This window comes from Chaetura pelagica, unplaced genomic scaffold (genome assembly GCF_000747805.2).
Source record: "Chaetura pelagica isolate M959 unplaced genomic scaffold, ChaPel_1.0 scaffold135, whole genome shotgun sequence".
In the NCBI taxonomy this organism is placed as follows: Eukaryota; Metazoa; Chordata; class Aves; order Apodiformes; family Apodidae; genus Chaetura; species Chaetura pelagica.
Window position 1 is genome coordinate 5,113,653 of NW_009953649.1, and position 17,024 is coordinate 5,130,676.

Sequence of the window (17,024 nt, forward strand, 5' to 3'; positions counted from 1 at the left end):
GAACTTGAAATTTCCTAATACATCAGTGAACAGCATAAAATGTGCTAAAGTTTGGTTGTTCACTGTCTGAGAGTAGTTTTGTTGCTGTGTGTCACTTGATCATGCAGAAGAGATCATGCAGATACTAGTGGTATTGTGGTTGGGATTTTTTAATAGATTAGCTTTCTAAACAGATATTGCAAGTAAAATTCTTTAACATCATGGTTAAACTTGTTCTCTACAGGAAAGAGAGCAAATCAGAAGATGCTACTTGCAAGATCTCTGAATCTGACCCTGAGGAATTATCAGATGAAGCAAGTACTGACACCTTCTATGGAACTTCTCCTCCTAGTACACCCCGCCAGATGAAGCGCATGTCAACAAAGCATCAGAAAAATAACGTTGGGAAACCTGCTAGCCGCTCTACTTTGAAAGGTAGGTGTGGTGGGTTTTTCTGTTGTTGTGGATTTCTTTGTGCATTTTTTTGTTTTGTTTTGTTTGTTGTTTTTTTTCTGAAAAATTACTATAAGGTCATAGTAGTAGCTCTTCATTACAGATTGAGGAGATACACAGAAGATGGAGCCAGATACTGATGTGCAGTGAAAGGACAGGAAGCAGCTGTCATAAGCTGCAATAAGGAAAAACTCTTTTAGGTAGAAAGGAAAAAAAATTTAAATGAAGAGTGGTCAAACAGGGAAGAGTTTACCACAGAGGTGGTTAGGTTGTTGAATCTCCCTCTTTGGAGATGGCCAAAACTGGGCAGCCAACTAGACAAGATCTTGAGCAGACTAAATGAGTTTTGAAATAAATCCTGCTTTAAGCAGGAGATTAGAAAAAAATACCTTCAAACATTAACAGTAATTTTTTTTTTCTGCAATTCTGTGGTCTGTAGTAATTGCTTCTCTGCCCCGATTTTATGCACTTCATAGTCTGTTTTACTGAAAAATAGTTTCCAGAGATTAGTTTTTACTCTTTAGTGTCACTGAAACAATTCCTGGTGCTTCAGTCATAAAATTCTAACTAGGAAAAAAAAAGAAGACTTGATACCTGTTTTTTTCCTAATGTTACTAAGTAATGGTATCTAATATTAAATAAAACATTTTCAGCTTAAAGTACAAATTGTAATATTCTCTTTCTGTAATTTTTAGCAGATACAGAATATCATAATTGCTTGTTGAAAAGGTAATTTTAAAAAACATGAAGTAGCTGCATCTTTTCAAGCTGCCTGTCCAAGAAAAAAAAAAATTATAAAATTGCAATTTTATTGGTTTTGCTGAGCTTGTGATGGGTGCAAAAAGGAGCCATTCCTTGTAGGTTGTATTTTCATTCAGAATACAGAATATACTTAGGTTTGGTTTTCTTTGGTGTGTTTTTTCTTGTTGTTTGTGGTGGGGTTTTTTGTTGTTATTGTAAGATAAAAACAACTGTGTCAGACAAGGTTATTTGCCAGAGTTGTTATAGCAGCTTAACTATTGTCAGGTAATATTTTTGGAAGCAATTTTAAAAACTGCTTCACATGAAAAAGGAAATGTTATCACCAAATGCTTTTATTTGGAAGGATTGCATTTTTAAGGTAAAGTGTAGGGGAGAAGAAGGTAAATGGTTTAGCTTGAATAAGGGGGTACGATCGTTTCTTCAGTTATGTAGAGTTGTGGAATGCAAGTTCATAACAAAAGAAGGGCCCATGCAAACATCTTCCAAAGGGTTGTTCCTAAGACATATTTCTGTTTCCTGCGTGGCTTTTATGGCTCGAAGGGGATGGAATGACAGTCCAGCAGTGCTTGCTTACTGAAGTGTTCGCTTCTTGGACTACATGAAAAGAGTGCCCCCCTCTGGCCTTTAGAATGAAACTCACAACTTCCTGCTTGAAGGGGAACCTCTTTCTGAACTGCTTTCTTACCCATCTCGAGTTAGTCAGGTTAATTTTATTATTTTTAAATTATTTTTTTAATGAGCTATTTAAGAACTCAGAGTCTACCACGGACTCTCTCTCACCAACATGTCTTTGCTTAGTCATTGAACCTGCCTGCACCATGTAGCACTAAAGGTAATTTTAACACAAAATTTGTTAGTACAGCTGAACTTGTTTTACAAATTATTTAAGCCTGTTTTAGAAAAATAGAATAAAACTAGTAGTAGGAACTTACACAGTTACAACATTCATAGTAATTTATTGCAGAATTGTCAGATATATTTTAATAATTAGAGCCTGTTTATTTGATGAAACACAAGGATTTTGAAGCTGTCTGTATTATTGTGCCTGGGCTTTGTCAAGAATGATTCAAGTGGTAGGGTAATCTGGATGTCTAATAATGAATTGTATTTTTAACTTGCCTTTTTAACATCAAAGTGCTATTAAAAGTTGATCCATATCTAATCTACCTGAGTTTGGAGGGGGGGAGAGTGTGTGTGTTTCATCTTTGCCAACCTCCTCCATCTTCCTCCTTTCCTACCCATGCAGAATTTATCTTCCTTCTGCTTGCCTGTTGTAGCATCTTGAGCTGTTGCCTCCTAGCAGCAATGCCAGCTGTGCTGTGGAAAGCAAAGCAGGTCGAGGGAGGTTCTCCTGCTCTACTCTGCCCTGGTGACACCCCACCTGGAGTATTGTGTCCAGTTTTGCGCTCTCCAGTTTAAGAGGGACAGGGATGTAATTGAGAGACTCAAATGGAGGGCTATGAGGATGATTAAGAGACTGGAACACCTGTCTTATGAGGAAAGGCTAGGAGACCTGGGGCTATTCAGTGTAGAGGAGAGAAGACTGAGAGGAGATTTTATTAATGTATATGAATATCTGAAGAGTGGGTGTCAAGAAGGAAGGGTCAGTCTCTTTTCAGTTGTGCCTTGTGACAAGACAAAGGGCAATGGATGCAAGTTAGAGCACAGGAAGTTCCACCTCAACATGAGGAAGAACTTATTTACTGTAAGGGTTACAGAGCACTGGAATAGGGTGCCCAGAAAGGTTGTGGAGTTGTCTTCTCTAAGGACTTTCAAGACCCACCTGGATGTGTTTCTGAGTGACCTTAGATTCTGTGGTGTTCTTGCTCTGGCAGGGACATTGGACTCGGTGATATCCAGAGGTCCCTTCCAATCCCTAATATTCTGTGATTCAAGCTGATACACTCACCAGGACTTAGTCTTGTGTGCTGTTTAACCTCACAAGTTAGTACCAGTGAAGATAAGTACCACTGTCTGATAGTAGTGTTTGAGTAGATAATTTTAAGATCAACGATAGTGAATTTCATAGCAGTTTTTGTAGAGTTACTGATAGGCTTCCATTTCAGGAGGAGCCACTGTGTTTGAGTTAGATTTTTATGTTGTCTGCTGCTGTGCTTGGTAGCTATTCAGAAAACAAGAATGTAACAAGAATGAAGGGCCATCTGATAATTAAGTCAGTGAAGTACATATCATAGCAGCATTTTGGCATGAAAATTGGTGTGACGCTAAGTAAATAGCACAAATGAAAATTTTCTGTTTCTTGTTTTCCTCTGGGATGTGGTTTGCAAGTTGTTGAGAATTCAAAGGCAGTTCAAGACAGGGAACATTGAACACAAAGTGCTCAGTGTTCTGAAATGTTGAGCAATAGCGCTACCTATCTTTTGCACCCAGAAGCATCTTTCGGATCTTTCTTGATCGTGATTTTTCATATAGAAAGGGAGTAATACTATTGTTCCACTGAACAGACCTCTTTTTCAAATAAGCTTAATAGTATTTCTGGTGTTAATTGTACATTATAGTGAGGAGCACAGTAGCAAAGACTCTAAGCAAATTACTGCTTTTCAAATGATGGATGAGCCATATGCTGCACAAAATCCTTAGAGTCACAGTGAACAGTGAAAAGAAGAGTAAGTATTCGGCCATTTTTTTTGGAAAGTCTTTCCTGTTCTTGGATAAGCAGGGGCTCTGTGACCATGTAGCTTGTGTTCCAGCTGCTAATCCCTGGAGTGCAGCTAGTCTACATACAGGTTGCTTTTTGATTCTTGTTGCAGTCACATTCTTCCTTTATTTTTCTTTTCTTACAGAAAAGATGAGTGTGCCAACTCAATCTGTGCATAAAGACAATGGAAAAACTGTTGAGAATGTGGAGGAGCACAGCTATAAGCAAGGGAAAAAGATCCGAGACACCCTAAGGACAACAGAACGAGATCACAAAAAAAATGTGCAGTGTTCATTTATGTTAGACTCAGTTGGTGGGTCTCTGCCAAAAAAACCAATTCCAGATGTTGATCTCAATAAGCCTTACCTCAGCCTTGGCTGTAGCAATGCTAAGCTTCCAGTCTCTGTGCCCATGCCAATACCCAGAACTGCACGCCAGACTTCTAGGACTGATTGCCCAGCAGATCGCTTAAAATTCTTTGAAACCCTGCGGCTTTTGTTAAAACTTACCTCAGTCTCAAAGAAAAAGGACAGGGAGCAAAGAGGACAGGAAAGCACCTCTTCTGTCTGGCTTAACCGATCCAATGAACTGATCTGGCTGGAGCTGCAAGCTTGGCATGCGGGCCGGAGCATTAATGACCAAGACCTCTATCTCTATGCAGCCCGTCAAGCTATCCCTGATATTATCAATGAAATCCTCACCTTCAAAGTGAACTACGGAAGCTTCTCCTGTGTTAAAAATGGAGCCAGTCTCAATGGTACTTCAGGAGAAGGAGTTTGCAAAGCAACACGTGGAACTAGTGCTTTGGGTTACTCAAGTTACCACGAACACCTCCATCGGCAGCGGGTCTCATTTGAGCAAGTCAAGCGGATAATGGAGCTGCTAGAGTATATCGAAGCACTTTATCCATCTCTGCAGGCTCTTCAAAAGGACTATGAAAAGTATGCTGCAAAGGACTTCCAAGACAGAGTGCAGGCACTCTGTCTATGGTTAAATATTACAAAAGACTTAAATCAAAAATTAAGGATTATGGGAACTGTATTGGGCATAAAAAATCTTTCTGACATTGGCTGGCCAGTGTTTGAAATTCCTTCTCCTCTACCATCCAAGGACAATGATCCAGAGGATGAAGAAGTTGATAGGGGCACAGAAGTAAAAGAATCCTCAGGAACTTGCACAGAGGAGAGCGATGGTGAAGAACAAATCTCGGAGGAAAATGTTGAGGAACTAAGACAAGCCATCAAGAACAGTTTTACTAATAAGCCAAATTTTGACTTTCAGGACCATTTTTCAAGGAGGCTTGATAGGCTTGAATCTGAGGATGACTCTGCCTCTTGGGCTATTCCAGAGTGCAGTACTGAGGCAAGCTGCAGCCAACACTGTTTGACCTCTATTTACAGGCCATTTGTAGATAAAGCACTGAAGCAAATGGGGTTAAGGAAGCTAATTTTAAGACTGCACAAACTAATGCATGGTTCATTGCAAAGGGCCCGTATGGCGTTGGTAAGGAGTGATCACCAGCTGGAGGTAGGTTGCTACTAGTGTAAATGGATAGCAGGAGTACTTTCCCTGCTGTATTGTTTCTAGCTGAAACTGGAGGAATTTGTATCTTATGAAAGTTTGGTTGCTTTGTTGGTTTTTGAAACATTGTGCATGTTTGATTAAGAGTCAAGATCTACGTCCACTGAAATGGATGTCATTTGGCCTGAAATAGAGTTGGTGTGAAGCACAAGTAAGTTCTCTGTCCTTGCTTGTCATTGAAATGACTTTTTTTATGGTAACATCTTTGCTCATTACGTTTTCTAATGTCTAAAGCCATAAGTAAAAAAAATGTAATGGAAAATTAGGCACAGAAGTTGAATAGTGAGAACAGTTACCTATGGAAGTGGCCATTTTCCTTGTCTTCAAGACTGGGTATCTCTGCATGATGCCCTTTATGAAAATGTCAGTATTGTTTTGTGTTTTTCCTCATCTAGACTGATGAAGCACTGTGATGGCATGTTATGGTTGAGGCCATATTGGATAAATGAGTGGAGTCTCTTAACTTAGAAATCTATGAAAGCAGGTTATGTTAGTTTGTAGCATTCTTCAGCTGGCTCCTAGTTTAATTACTTGGTTGGGATTTTTTTGGTAATTTTATATTCTTAAGTAAGTTTCTGAGTTAATGAAAAGAAAATTATGTAATAAGAAGCACGTGAAGGATAGCAGCTGAAGTTTCATATGGTAAGTTGTGGTCTCTAATTCTTTCAAGGCAGAATATTATTTCTTAATGTAAACTGTTGATTAACTTGTAGGCATATTTATGTTAAGAATAAATAGTAGTAAGGATTACTTGTCCTTTTTGATAAAGTGGCACTGTGTGGGAGGTTCCAAGCAGGGATCCTGGATGAAGGAATTTCTTAGCCAGCATGCCTGTTCTAATATGGATAGCACATGTGGTCTTTGACATGTTGCTGATCTTTATGCAAAAGGAGCATCACATTTGCAAAAAGAACATTGTTTATCTCCCTTGGAGGTTATTTTTTTAGGATAAATAAATTTATATTTATAAAGTTATTTAATTTTGATAAAGTTTTTATTCATACTGTTACTAGTGTAGATAGCACTGTAAACAATGAAGCTGTTCATTGAAATTTTATGTATTCTTAACTTGGTTTTGGCTTGTGTTCTAGGAAATTTTGTATTAAGAAAATCTTTGTGTTTTCGTAAAGAGTTAAGTGCCTAAGCAAAACTTGCAGATGTTGGTTGCAGTAATTAAAAGTATCCCCAAACCACGTATACTTAAATAGAAAGTTCAGATTAATACATGGACAGAAGTACTTGAAAAACCCCATAATTTGGGGGTATTGGGAACTACTTTGAATCTATTTTTCTAAATACATTGCATTTAGTATACATTTAGTATACATATTTAGTATACATTGCTAAATAGCTCAAGTGTTTTGACTTCAGAAGTGTTCTTAAAACAACCACTAGTAGCTAGAGTCTTTGCTGCAAGTTCACAGAATTAGTGTTGGACGACTTGTCTAAGACGTAAGGTGAATCTTCTCTTCCTCCTTCTCTACCCTTGCGACTTCTTTTTTCATTTTCTTTAATACCTACATTTTCTTTGGAATTTTGTCCTATGTTACGAAATTATGTTTTGACTAAAGATGAATGTTATAAAATTACAAACTTCTTTTCTGTCTCAACATGAAAAGAATACTGGGGGGAAAAAAAAAAAAAAAAAAGAAAGTACTGTTTGACAGAGGTGTGATATCTGCTGCAGCAAAAGATGACATCAAACTAAAATAGAAGGGACAGTTTTGAATTGCTTGGTCATTGCATCTGACAGTAGTTTGGTAGTAGTGTTTTGGTTTTCTTAGTGCAATTCAGTTTGATATTTGTATGCAGCCAGAGCTGTTAGTGTTTTGTTAATTCTTGTCACTTCTGTTATTTTTGTATCTTGACTCTGTTTATGTGTGTACATAAACTTCAAAATCTCTGGACATACTTTCTTTTCTATTGTTGCTAAAACTTTCATCTGAAATGTGCTTTCTGGCTTCTTCCACTGTATACATTTAATGCTCATTTCATTTTAATATATGTAACTGTTTATACAGATAGCTGTTTTTAGCATTTTTTGAAGTACAAGGTCGGTTCATCATAGGCTCTGATACTTTAACAGTGATATCTGCTGCAGCAAAAGATGACATCAAACTAAAATAGAAGGGACAGTTTTGAATTGCTTGGTCATTGCATCTGACAGTAGTTTGGTAGTAGTGTTTTGGTTTTCTTAGTGCAATTCAGTTTGATATTTGTATGCAGCCAGAGCTGTTAGTGTTTTGTTAATTCTTGTCACTTCTGTTATTTTTGTATCTTGACTCTGTTTATGTGTGTACATAAACTTCAAAATCTCTGGACATACTTTCTTTTCTATTGTTGCTAAAACTTTCATCTGAAATGTGCTTTCTGGCTTCTTCCACTGTATACATTTAATGCTCATTTCATTTTAATATATGTAACTGTTTATACAGATAGCTGTTTTTAGCATTTTTTGAAGTACAAGGTCGGTTCATCATAGGCTCTGATACTTTAACAAGGTTCTAGGCACTCTTTTGTGTAGAAGTTGTATGATTTGATTCTTAAAGCAAATGGCTAATAAATTACTCTGGTTTACAAAATCAGAGATGTTATTGATTAGAGCAGTATTTAAGCCCATGTACTCTGTTTGGTTTTTATTCAACTGGCTGCACTTTTGAGTATGGATTTTATGTATGATCTCAATAAATGGCTTTGACTTTGTTTTCTTGGGGTTTTTTAAAGAAGCATTTGGTAGTTACTCAAAACATTTCATTTTGGGCTTGTTGAAGCCCAATCTTTATCACATTGAACACTAGTAGCTTAGCTGTCTAATACTAAGCCCTAATGTAATGTGCTGTTATCACTTATGCTATAAAATTAAACAACGCAGTTACTCAATTTCATTGTGTTACTTTTGCTCATAGACTAGTTCTATATTTTTGTAAGACCTAAATTTTCCAACAATACACTATACAATCACAGTGAGGATTGTATTTCTTAAATATTTTGTAGTAGCATAGAAAGAAGTGTAGCATTTTCATTGTCTGTTGCTAATGAAAACTTCTTGCATAAAGGCCTTTAATATGGTGCTGTTCTTGTGCTACATGTTTCTTTAAAAGAGAGTTAGTAAAAAAATACATGAATATACTATCTAAGAAAATTAGTTCTTATACTGTAGATAAGCTAGTGATGAAAGCTAAACTAGATATAAGAGGAAATCCCCACTCATGCATGTTTTCTATCCCTGCATAATGAGCTAGGGGTTTCATAAAAGACTTAAAAGAACCTGCAGTGCATAATATGTTCTGTGCCAGTGTTAGACAGTAAGGAATATGCTATTCTATCCTGCATGACAGTTGAGAAACCTCAAAATATTAAAAAAATAAAAGCACTGAAAAGACTGACTTTGTCAGTAGCTGCAATTTTGTGTGGCCCTTCTGAAAAAGCAGAGCTTGTACAATGCTGTAGCCACAAATGTCAAAACTGTGTATGTAGGTGTAAAGGAATAAACAATTGTTAGTATTTTTTTATTTTCTGCTAGATAATAAGCTTAAAAGTGACTTAATTATTTTAACTTTCTAGGCAGCACTAAAACATTTCATTTAGTTTCAGATAATGTTTTCTCTTCCTTTGAAGTGATGTTATTTAAATTTTGCACTGAAGAAAAGCCTGAAAAATTCTAGTTGTGTCTGATATGTGAGTGAAGGATATTCACGTGTAATAGCAACTGTGTAATGAGAATTAGAATAAAACCAACTTAATCTGAAACAAATTTTATCCTTAGATGATGTTATCTTTAAGAGCTGCATATTACAGTCCAGATTTTCTTCTTTAAGTAAACATTAGAGTGCCTCCATGTTCAACTTTTCTTGGAATTTTATCACAAGGTGTATAGTTTAGATATCTACAGTGTCTTGTTCAAAGGGTTTCCATTATTTTCTCTAATTAGAAATGTATTTTCATTTAAATGCAATTTTAATTTCAAAAATAAGTTCATTAATGGAAAAAAACCAACAGCTTTATCTCTTTATATTTTCCATTTTAAGTTTCACTTTCAGTTTCTTAACATTCATGAGTTATTTTTCCATAGTTTTGTTCAATATATCTACTGACACTTTCTCAGGTATTGCATAACTTTACAATGTGGAGTTTTGTGTAGTATATGCACTATATATTTGAAAAGGGACAAGGTTACTCAGCTGGCATAGCCAAGTGCAGACTTTTTTTCTCTAGGTGTAGTCATTAGTGTAAGACCTTTTGATTTATTTTTAAACATATTTTAAGATATGTTCCTATATATTATGTTAGGCTTAACTTGTATGTTTATCATAACCTCAAACAGCATTTTCTTCCTGTGCAGTAAGGGGATCTCCAGCTTTAATGGATGCTTTAAAAAAGAAACATAAAGTAAGAGGTTGTGTGTTCACTCCCAAGCGTCCATAATTGTTTTCCTCAGTCTGGTGATCCTCAAATAAAAAAATAGTTAAAAAGTTAGCTTTTTTTATAAAAAAGAGAAACTGAATCTTTTGTGGTTGATTTGGCAGTTAATACAATCTTTCCTTTTAAAGACATACTTTTGTGCATGCTGTTTTAAACAAATGCAAAATCCTAAGAAATTTAAGGATCCTTTTCGTGTTCCTATTTCTTGTTACAGTTTTTAGAATTTCCAGATCCCATGTCATGTTCAGATTATGTGCAGTTATTAAATTCCCCACCTTGTTGTGAGCAAAAATGCAGCACTGTATCATGGGAGGAGCTGAAATCCATGGATTTACCATCTTTTGAACCTGCATTCTTGGTCCTCTGCCGAGTCCTTCTCAATGTTATCCATGAATGTCTCAAGCTAAGGTTGGAACAAAGACCTGCTGGGGAACCATCTCTTTTGAGTATTAAACAGGTTTGCTTCAACTGTTTGTTTTTGGTTTGTTTGAGTTTTTTTTATTTCCTATTTGAAATCACTTTGTCATTTGTCAAGATAAGTTTGTCGGCATAAAGAGGATTAGTTAAGGAAATTACAATATATAAATATGTAATAACTTGTGTAAGTAGTCTTGTATTTCATATGGAGATTACCTTTTTGAATAGTAAACTACTGGTTATATATATATCTCTGATTTAGACTTAAAGGAATCAAAACTGGTGATTAAAAAATTGTCAGCCAGTGAAAGTATTTATGAAATGGTGAAATGGTTTTTGTTCCATTTACATTATAAGCTATATAACCTTGTCCAGCACATCTCATATTTGGGTTTCTTAGACAACATAGTTCTAAGAATCTGTAGATTTCTTTTTTTTCTTTGATTTGATCCTTTTTTCTTAGCAAATGTAAGACCTTTGCCATTGTGTGGTAGACACATAGTGCAAGTTAATTAAGAAGAAAACCAAAGTACATTAAAAAAAAAAAAAATCATCTTTGGCAACATGTTGTTTTATATAAATATCTTATGTTTTCTGTGGGTGGTAACTCAAGCTTGTCAGTCCTGTCACTGGTTTAGCATGTTGTATGAGGATTTATTTTCTGATAGTAACCTGATACAATGAAGACTGTTGAGATCAATGCCATTTTTCAAAGTCTAATCCAGGACATGGTAAAATTGTCTGAAGTAATCTCCCTGCTCCCTGGCAAGCATAACCAAATCAGGGTTTTATTAGCTGATCTTTAAGGGTAAACACCAAAATGTTCCCTTGAATTGGCTATAAGTTCATGTTGCAATTATCCAATAGTCATAAATCAATTACTGAGTTACCTTATGGTCCCAAATAAGTTTCAGTCCTCTCTATTCCCCACCTCCACACTTACCCACCTTTTTGCCCCTTTTTGCTCGTTTTGCCCCTTTTTATTTTCTTGGTATACTAGGATTTTGAATGTCCTTGTATCCAAAAGCACAGTACCTACAATTTCAATCTGAAGACTCATAGTAAAATACAGTCTAGTATATACTGTATTGTAAAGCACAAGGAATTCTTTTTTTGCCAGAGACTGGGGCTACTTTCTTGCCCTCACATTTTGTATTCTCTTTGTGGACTTTGAATTAAGAAAAATGACAGTTTCTTCCTGGAAAACAACAGGTTTGTTACAGACTGTTTGGGCGATGTGTAGTGTCTTGCTAATTGCATTGAAAAAATGAATTCAATTTAGCAAATGTTTGCTGTCCCATGCAGTATTTCTAAATGGGCAAAGGAGCTGTGGATGATATTTCACAAGTAAATCTGTTTGTTTTCTGAAGAATTCTAATTCCTAAAATCTGGGGCAGGCTCAAAAAAGAGTCTAGGCATCTGTTTTGTTGTATAAATTCACAGAATATTACAGAATCAGACAGAAATCTGGGTCGGAGATGCTTTGGTCCAACCTTCTGGAAGCTGGGCCCTGTACTAGGTTATCTAGAGCCTTGTTAGGAGAGAAGGATTCCCACAAGGGCCTTTTGCACCTTGTCAGGTCACCATGCATCCTTGTGAAAGGAGTGCCTCCGCTTTCCCTGTAACCACCTTCTAGGTGTTGGAATACCGTGATTAGATTCTCTTTAGGTTGGACCGAAGTACCTCTGACCCAGATTTCTCTCTACAATAGGAAGCATATAATCTGTGCTGGTTTTCTTTTTGTGTGTATACTTTTTCTTGCAAAATAGATTTTTGTTTTAAATAGAATTGACTGGCTAGTAATAAATAAGTTGAGTATCAGGACAAGCATACCTGATACATTCAAACAGTACTGCTGCACATTTGAAATGGTACCAAAAAGCAGCAGACACGTAAAGGTCTCAGTGCCCCAAATGAAACCCACAAGGTCAGGCATGATAGAAACCAAGCTGTTCTGTACTATACACATAGGAACAACAATTCATGACACTGGGTTTGTTCACCCCCCTCAATTTGACTGAGTGGAGAGTAATGAATGCACATTCATTTTTAAATATATGACATGATAAGGATATAACTGTGTAATTATTTGATTTCTACCTTATAAAAAAATCACATTTTTCCCCTTCTTTTTCACCTAAATTGGTAATTTTTAGACTATAGAGTTCAGAATATCACCCTTGTTTCTTCTGCTTGCAGGGAAGACAGCATAACATGTTCTGGCCTGTAAAAGATTCCAAAGACACTTCTCATGTTAATAACATCACTGTCTGTTTTATGATTTCATGCCACTCTAGCTTCTCATACATTGAATCCATTATTTGATACATTATTTTGCCAGAATAGGCATTTTAGAAGATTTTAAAAAGCAGGTTACCAACCAACAATTTATGAAGCCCTCTTTTCCTCTCAGACTCTTGATTTAGTGAAGTTATTACTCAGCAAAATCAGGGCTTGTCAGACCTGGATACTGATAATAATTTTGTAAGAATACACACTGGGCACTGGAAGGACTTCTGAAAAAAAAAAAAAGAAAAGGCATTTATTAGTGTAGATTTGAAACAGTCCTAGCTTTTTGTGTACTTCTATGTTGGTGGTTGTGCTCATTTCTTCCAATTAAATAAAAGCTGAAAGCTTTCAGGGAGGGGTGCCAGCTGTTTGACCAAAAGTGACTGATTCTGCAGTTGAAAAGATAGCTTCGCTCATCATGTTAGCTATGCCCAGGCAAACAACAAATGAAACACCAACTGTTTTTAGGTCTGGTATGGGTTTTAGAGTCGTGGACGCCAGCCTAATAGATTAACAGTTTCCTGTAGTAACACATGTTCCCACAGCATTCTCCTGGAGAAGCTGGCGACTAATGGCATATACAAGTGTACTCTTCACTGGGTTGAAAACTGGCTGGATGGCTGGACCCAGAGAGTTGTGGTAAATGGGTTCAAATCTAGTTGGTGTCTGGTCATGAGTAGTGTCCCTCAGGGCTTGCTTTTGGGGCCAGTCTTGTTCAATATCTTTATCAGTGATCAGGATGAGAAGATTTAGTGCACCCTCAGTAAGTTTGCAGATTACACCAAATTGGGTGGGAGCATTGATCTGCTCAAAGGTAGAAAGGCTCTACAGACAGACCTGAACAGGTTGGATCGATGGGCCAAGTCCAAGTGTATGAGGTTCAATAAGGCCCAAGTGCAGGATCCTGCATTTCGGTCACAACCCCATGCAATGCTACAGGCTTGGGGAAGAGTTGTTGGAATTCTGCCCAGGAGAAAAGAACCTGGGGGTGCTGGTTGACAGCCAGCTTAACATGAGCCAGCAGCATGCCCAGGTGGCCAAGAAGGCCGACAGCATCCTGGCCTGTATTAGGAATAGGAGGAGTAGGGAAGTGATCGTGCCCCTGTACTTGGCACTGGTGAAAAGTGGCTGTATTAATTTCTAAAAGCTGTGAAAATCATGCAGTGATAAGGTATTTGGACAAACCAGACTGACAAATTAAGTTTTCACTTCCCAGGGTTAATTTAAGAGTAATGTCTTGACTGATGCCAGTTTTTGGGCTTTTCTCTTGCAGCTAGTGAGAGAGTGTAAAGAAGTTCTGAAGGGTGGCCTATTAATGAAACAATATTACCAGTTTATGTTACGGGAGGTATTAGATGACTTACAAAAGATTGATTGCAACATTGATTCTTTTGAAGAGGACCTGCATAAAATGTTAATGGTAAGCTTTAAAAAGTTTTAGTAAGTGTATTAATCTGAATAAGGCTAATAGAAATCTATTGTCCCTGTTGGGTGTGTACTATTATATTTATTTTTTGTTATTGTGCTACTTGAACATAATTTTATTGTTTTAATAGATTTTTAAAGGTACCACAGTAGCCTTGGTATTTTAACAATACTGATTTTTGTTTGTTGAACTGTGGTGCAGTGTTCTTGTAAATTGCCTGTGTTTACAATAAAATAATTAATAAATAGAACTGTAAATTCCATACATTTAAACTAAGCTTTAGAGAACTTTTTAATATTGAATAAAAAACTCAAATACAATTGTTTGACTAACATCATGGTATTGCATTCATTCATTATTGGTGTCTTATTTGTAATCTATATTCATTAGTACAATAAGTTAAACACAAAGTATTTTCAAGACAAACACTTGGCCTCTAAGAGATAGAAAATGAGATATTCTTTAGTAAATTTACTTTACTGTTCCTTTGGATGTGACTGGTTGTTATTCTTTTGTGAGTTGTTTGAGCTGTCCTCACTTTTCTGAGGAAGAAAACCAACAAACCCAAGATAGACCTCAATACCTCACCACTAGTGAGGTGGTGACTTTGTCAGCAAAGTTGTTGGTACCATCTATTGTTGAGTATGCATGGATTTTCCTGTTACATGCTTTTCATTGCCAGCAATGATGAAAATACTTTTTTGCCTAAAGATTCTTAAGCTGCATGCCAGCCTTCAACACCATCTGAAATTTCTAGATACTTCGAGCAAAAATGACCTGGCTATATGAAAGGAAAATGGTTGATCTTGTTCATTTTGAAATTCCTTACCTGTTCTTTTAGGTATTTGTAAAGTTTTTGTGCTTCGTGGCAAAAGCTTGAACTTTGGCACAATTTTACTTATATAATGACTTTGCTTTTTGTAGATCTTGAAAGGGATGGTAACAAGACTTTGTAAATAGGAATAAATGTGTCAGACTTAAAAGAATCACAGTTTGTGCCTATTCAAAGTTGCAGGTTACTGTAGCATCAGCATCAGGGAAGAAAAATTGGATGAATGGTCAAGATTGTCAGAAGATTGGGACAGATGGGCAAAGAGAGCAGAAGAGGTGATCTGGGCTGAAAATACGGATAGGGAAAACAGAATGTTAAGACAAGATTAATGAAGGCTCGGGAGTGGAACTTTGTGTTGTCCTGTGGACTCCTCGTATAGGCATGCAGGGTAGCGAAGAGGGGTGCTGAAAGAGGAATTAGGCTGAGAGTGAAAAGTGTATTAAATAACATCAAGAATGGAGCTACAGCCTGAGACAGAATGCAGTAGTCACCTAACCCAGAGTGGAATTTCCAGGTTTTTCATATCTGCTCCATTCTTGGGAGACCCTACTTTGAGTAGTGTCCAGTTCTGGACCCCCCAACACAAGCAGAACAGGGAGCTCCTGGAGAGGGTCCAAAGGAGGGCCATGAAGATGGTCAGAGAGCTGGAGCTCCAGGGAGACCTTGTAGTGGCCTGGCAGTACCTATAGGGGCCTACAGGAACGCTGGGACATGTAGTGATAGGACAAGGGGGAACAGTTTCAAACTGAAAGAGGGTATATATAGAATAGATATTAAGAGTGAATTCTTTACTGTGAGGGTGATGAGAGACTGAAACAGGTTGCTCATGGAAGTTGTGGATGCCCCATCCCTGGGAGTGTTCAAGGCCGGGTTGGATGGGGCTTTGAGCAACCTGGTCTAGTGGGAGGTGTCTCTGTCAATGGCAGGCAGATTGGACCTAGATGATCTTTAAGGTTTCTTCGGACCCAAACCATTCTGTTAATCTGTGATGTTGGCATAATAACAGTGTAGTCTGTAAATAACTGAAACCAATAGGAAGTAGCTTAACCACTTCTGAGAAGGGCAGTTGCTTGATATTGAGGGTTATTGAACTAAAACAATTTTTTTGCATTCAGTATGATCCTGAAGAGCAGTGAAGAAGAATTGTAGTTACCTGGATTTTTCTGTTAGTTTAAAATAGTAAGTAGTACGTAAAGGTGAGGGATAAGACTTGGTATAAAGGATCACAAGGTATAATGTAGAATCCCTGCAGTTAACTCATATCCTGTAGGATATGTTCAGATAAAACATTTTGGAGTAATCCAGTTAATAAAACTTCAGAAACATTTTTCCATAGTTCAGCTTTAAAAACTCAGCCTGCAGTGGTTATTCACTGATTTAATGGTGAACAGCAGCACAAGAAGCAAGGTGGTGAAACTGTTAATATTTTCAGGAAAGTATTGTGGAGACATAATAGTTAAAACTTCAGTAGCACTTTCTACTCCCTGAGCCATAAATTGCACCTTTTATGTGGAAATGTATCTCATTTTCAGTAATAGCAAAGAAGAAACTTTGTAAGAATATTTTCTACAAATTGTATAGTATTGAGATTGATTTGAGAAGTTAGAGTCCTTAGTTACACCTGTGTAACAATATCTGTTTAAATTATGTCTTTCCATGTACAGGTTTACTTTGATTACATGCGAAGCTGGATCCAAATGCTACAGCAGTTACCTCAGGCGTCTCATAGTTTAAAAAATCTGTTGGAGGAAGAATGGAATTTCACCAAAGAAATAACTCCTTATATTAGAGGAGGTGAAGCTCAAGCTGGAAAACTATTCTGGTAGGTTTTATTTAATTACTCTGCTTATGTTATTGGATCATACCAGGTAGGTATTCAAGTTCAGAGTTCCCAGATGGAGCATTTCCTGAGGCTTTGGTAAGCAGCTAATAGTTTCTACGAATTTATGGATTGTTGCAGTGACTGTAGCTATAGGGAGCAGTGAGTGCAGATCACACCTACTCTAGCTGTAATGGAAATGACTGCTTCTATGTTAAGTCCTAATTTCTTCTGGCCCTGTACACACAGAGTAACTGAGGGCCCCCAAGATGCTGCTTGTTTCTGCAGGCAGATGTGGCAACACAGCTCTCTGATGTTGGACAGAGTAGCAAGAAATTTAAGGTTTTACCTTGATAAGACACTGAAGTTTCACCAGTTCTGTTGC

The 17,024-nt window shown here is 37.0% G+C and overlaps 1 protein-coding gene across 1 annotated transcript in view; it reads left to right on the forward strand.

The window, feature by feature from the left end:
- The first annotated feature begins 200 nt into the window (after positions 1-200).
- Positions 201-17,024, forward strand: part of MAP3K4 (mitogen-activated protein kinase kinase kinase 4) — a 50,870-nt gene continuing 34,046 nt past the window's right edge. Inside the window, exons 1-7 of the mRNA XM_010000024.1 lie at positions 201-414; positions 3,999-5,380; positions 10,071-10,313; positions 13,836-13,982; positions 16,485-16,642; positions 16,781-16,785; positions 17,007-17,024. The exon at positions 17,007-17,024 is cut by the window's right edge and continues 109 nt beyond it. Coding sequence (XP_009998326.1) covers positions 201-414; positions 3,999-5,380; positions 10,071-10,313; positions 13,836-13,982; positions 16,485-16,642; positions 16,781-16,785; positions 17,007-17,024 — 2,167 coding nt within the window. The remainder of the gene's footprint in view (positions 415-3,998; positions 5,381-10,070; positions 10,314-13,835; positions 13,983-16,484; positions 16,643-16,780; positions 16,786-17,006) is intronic.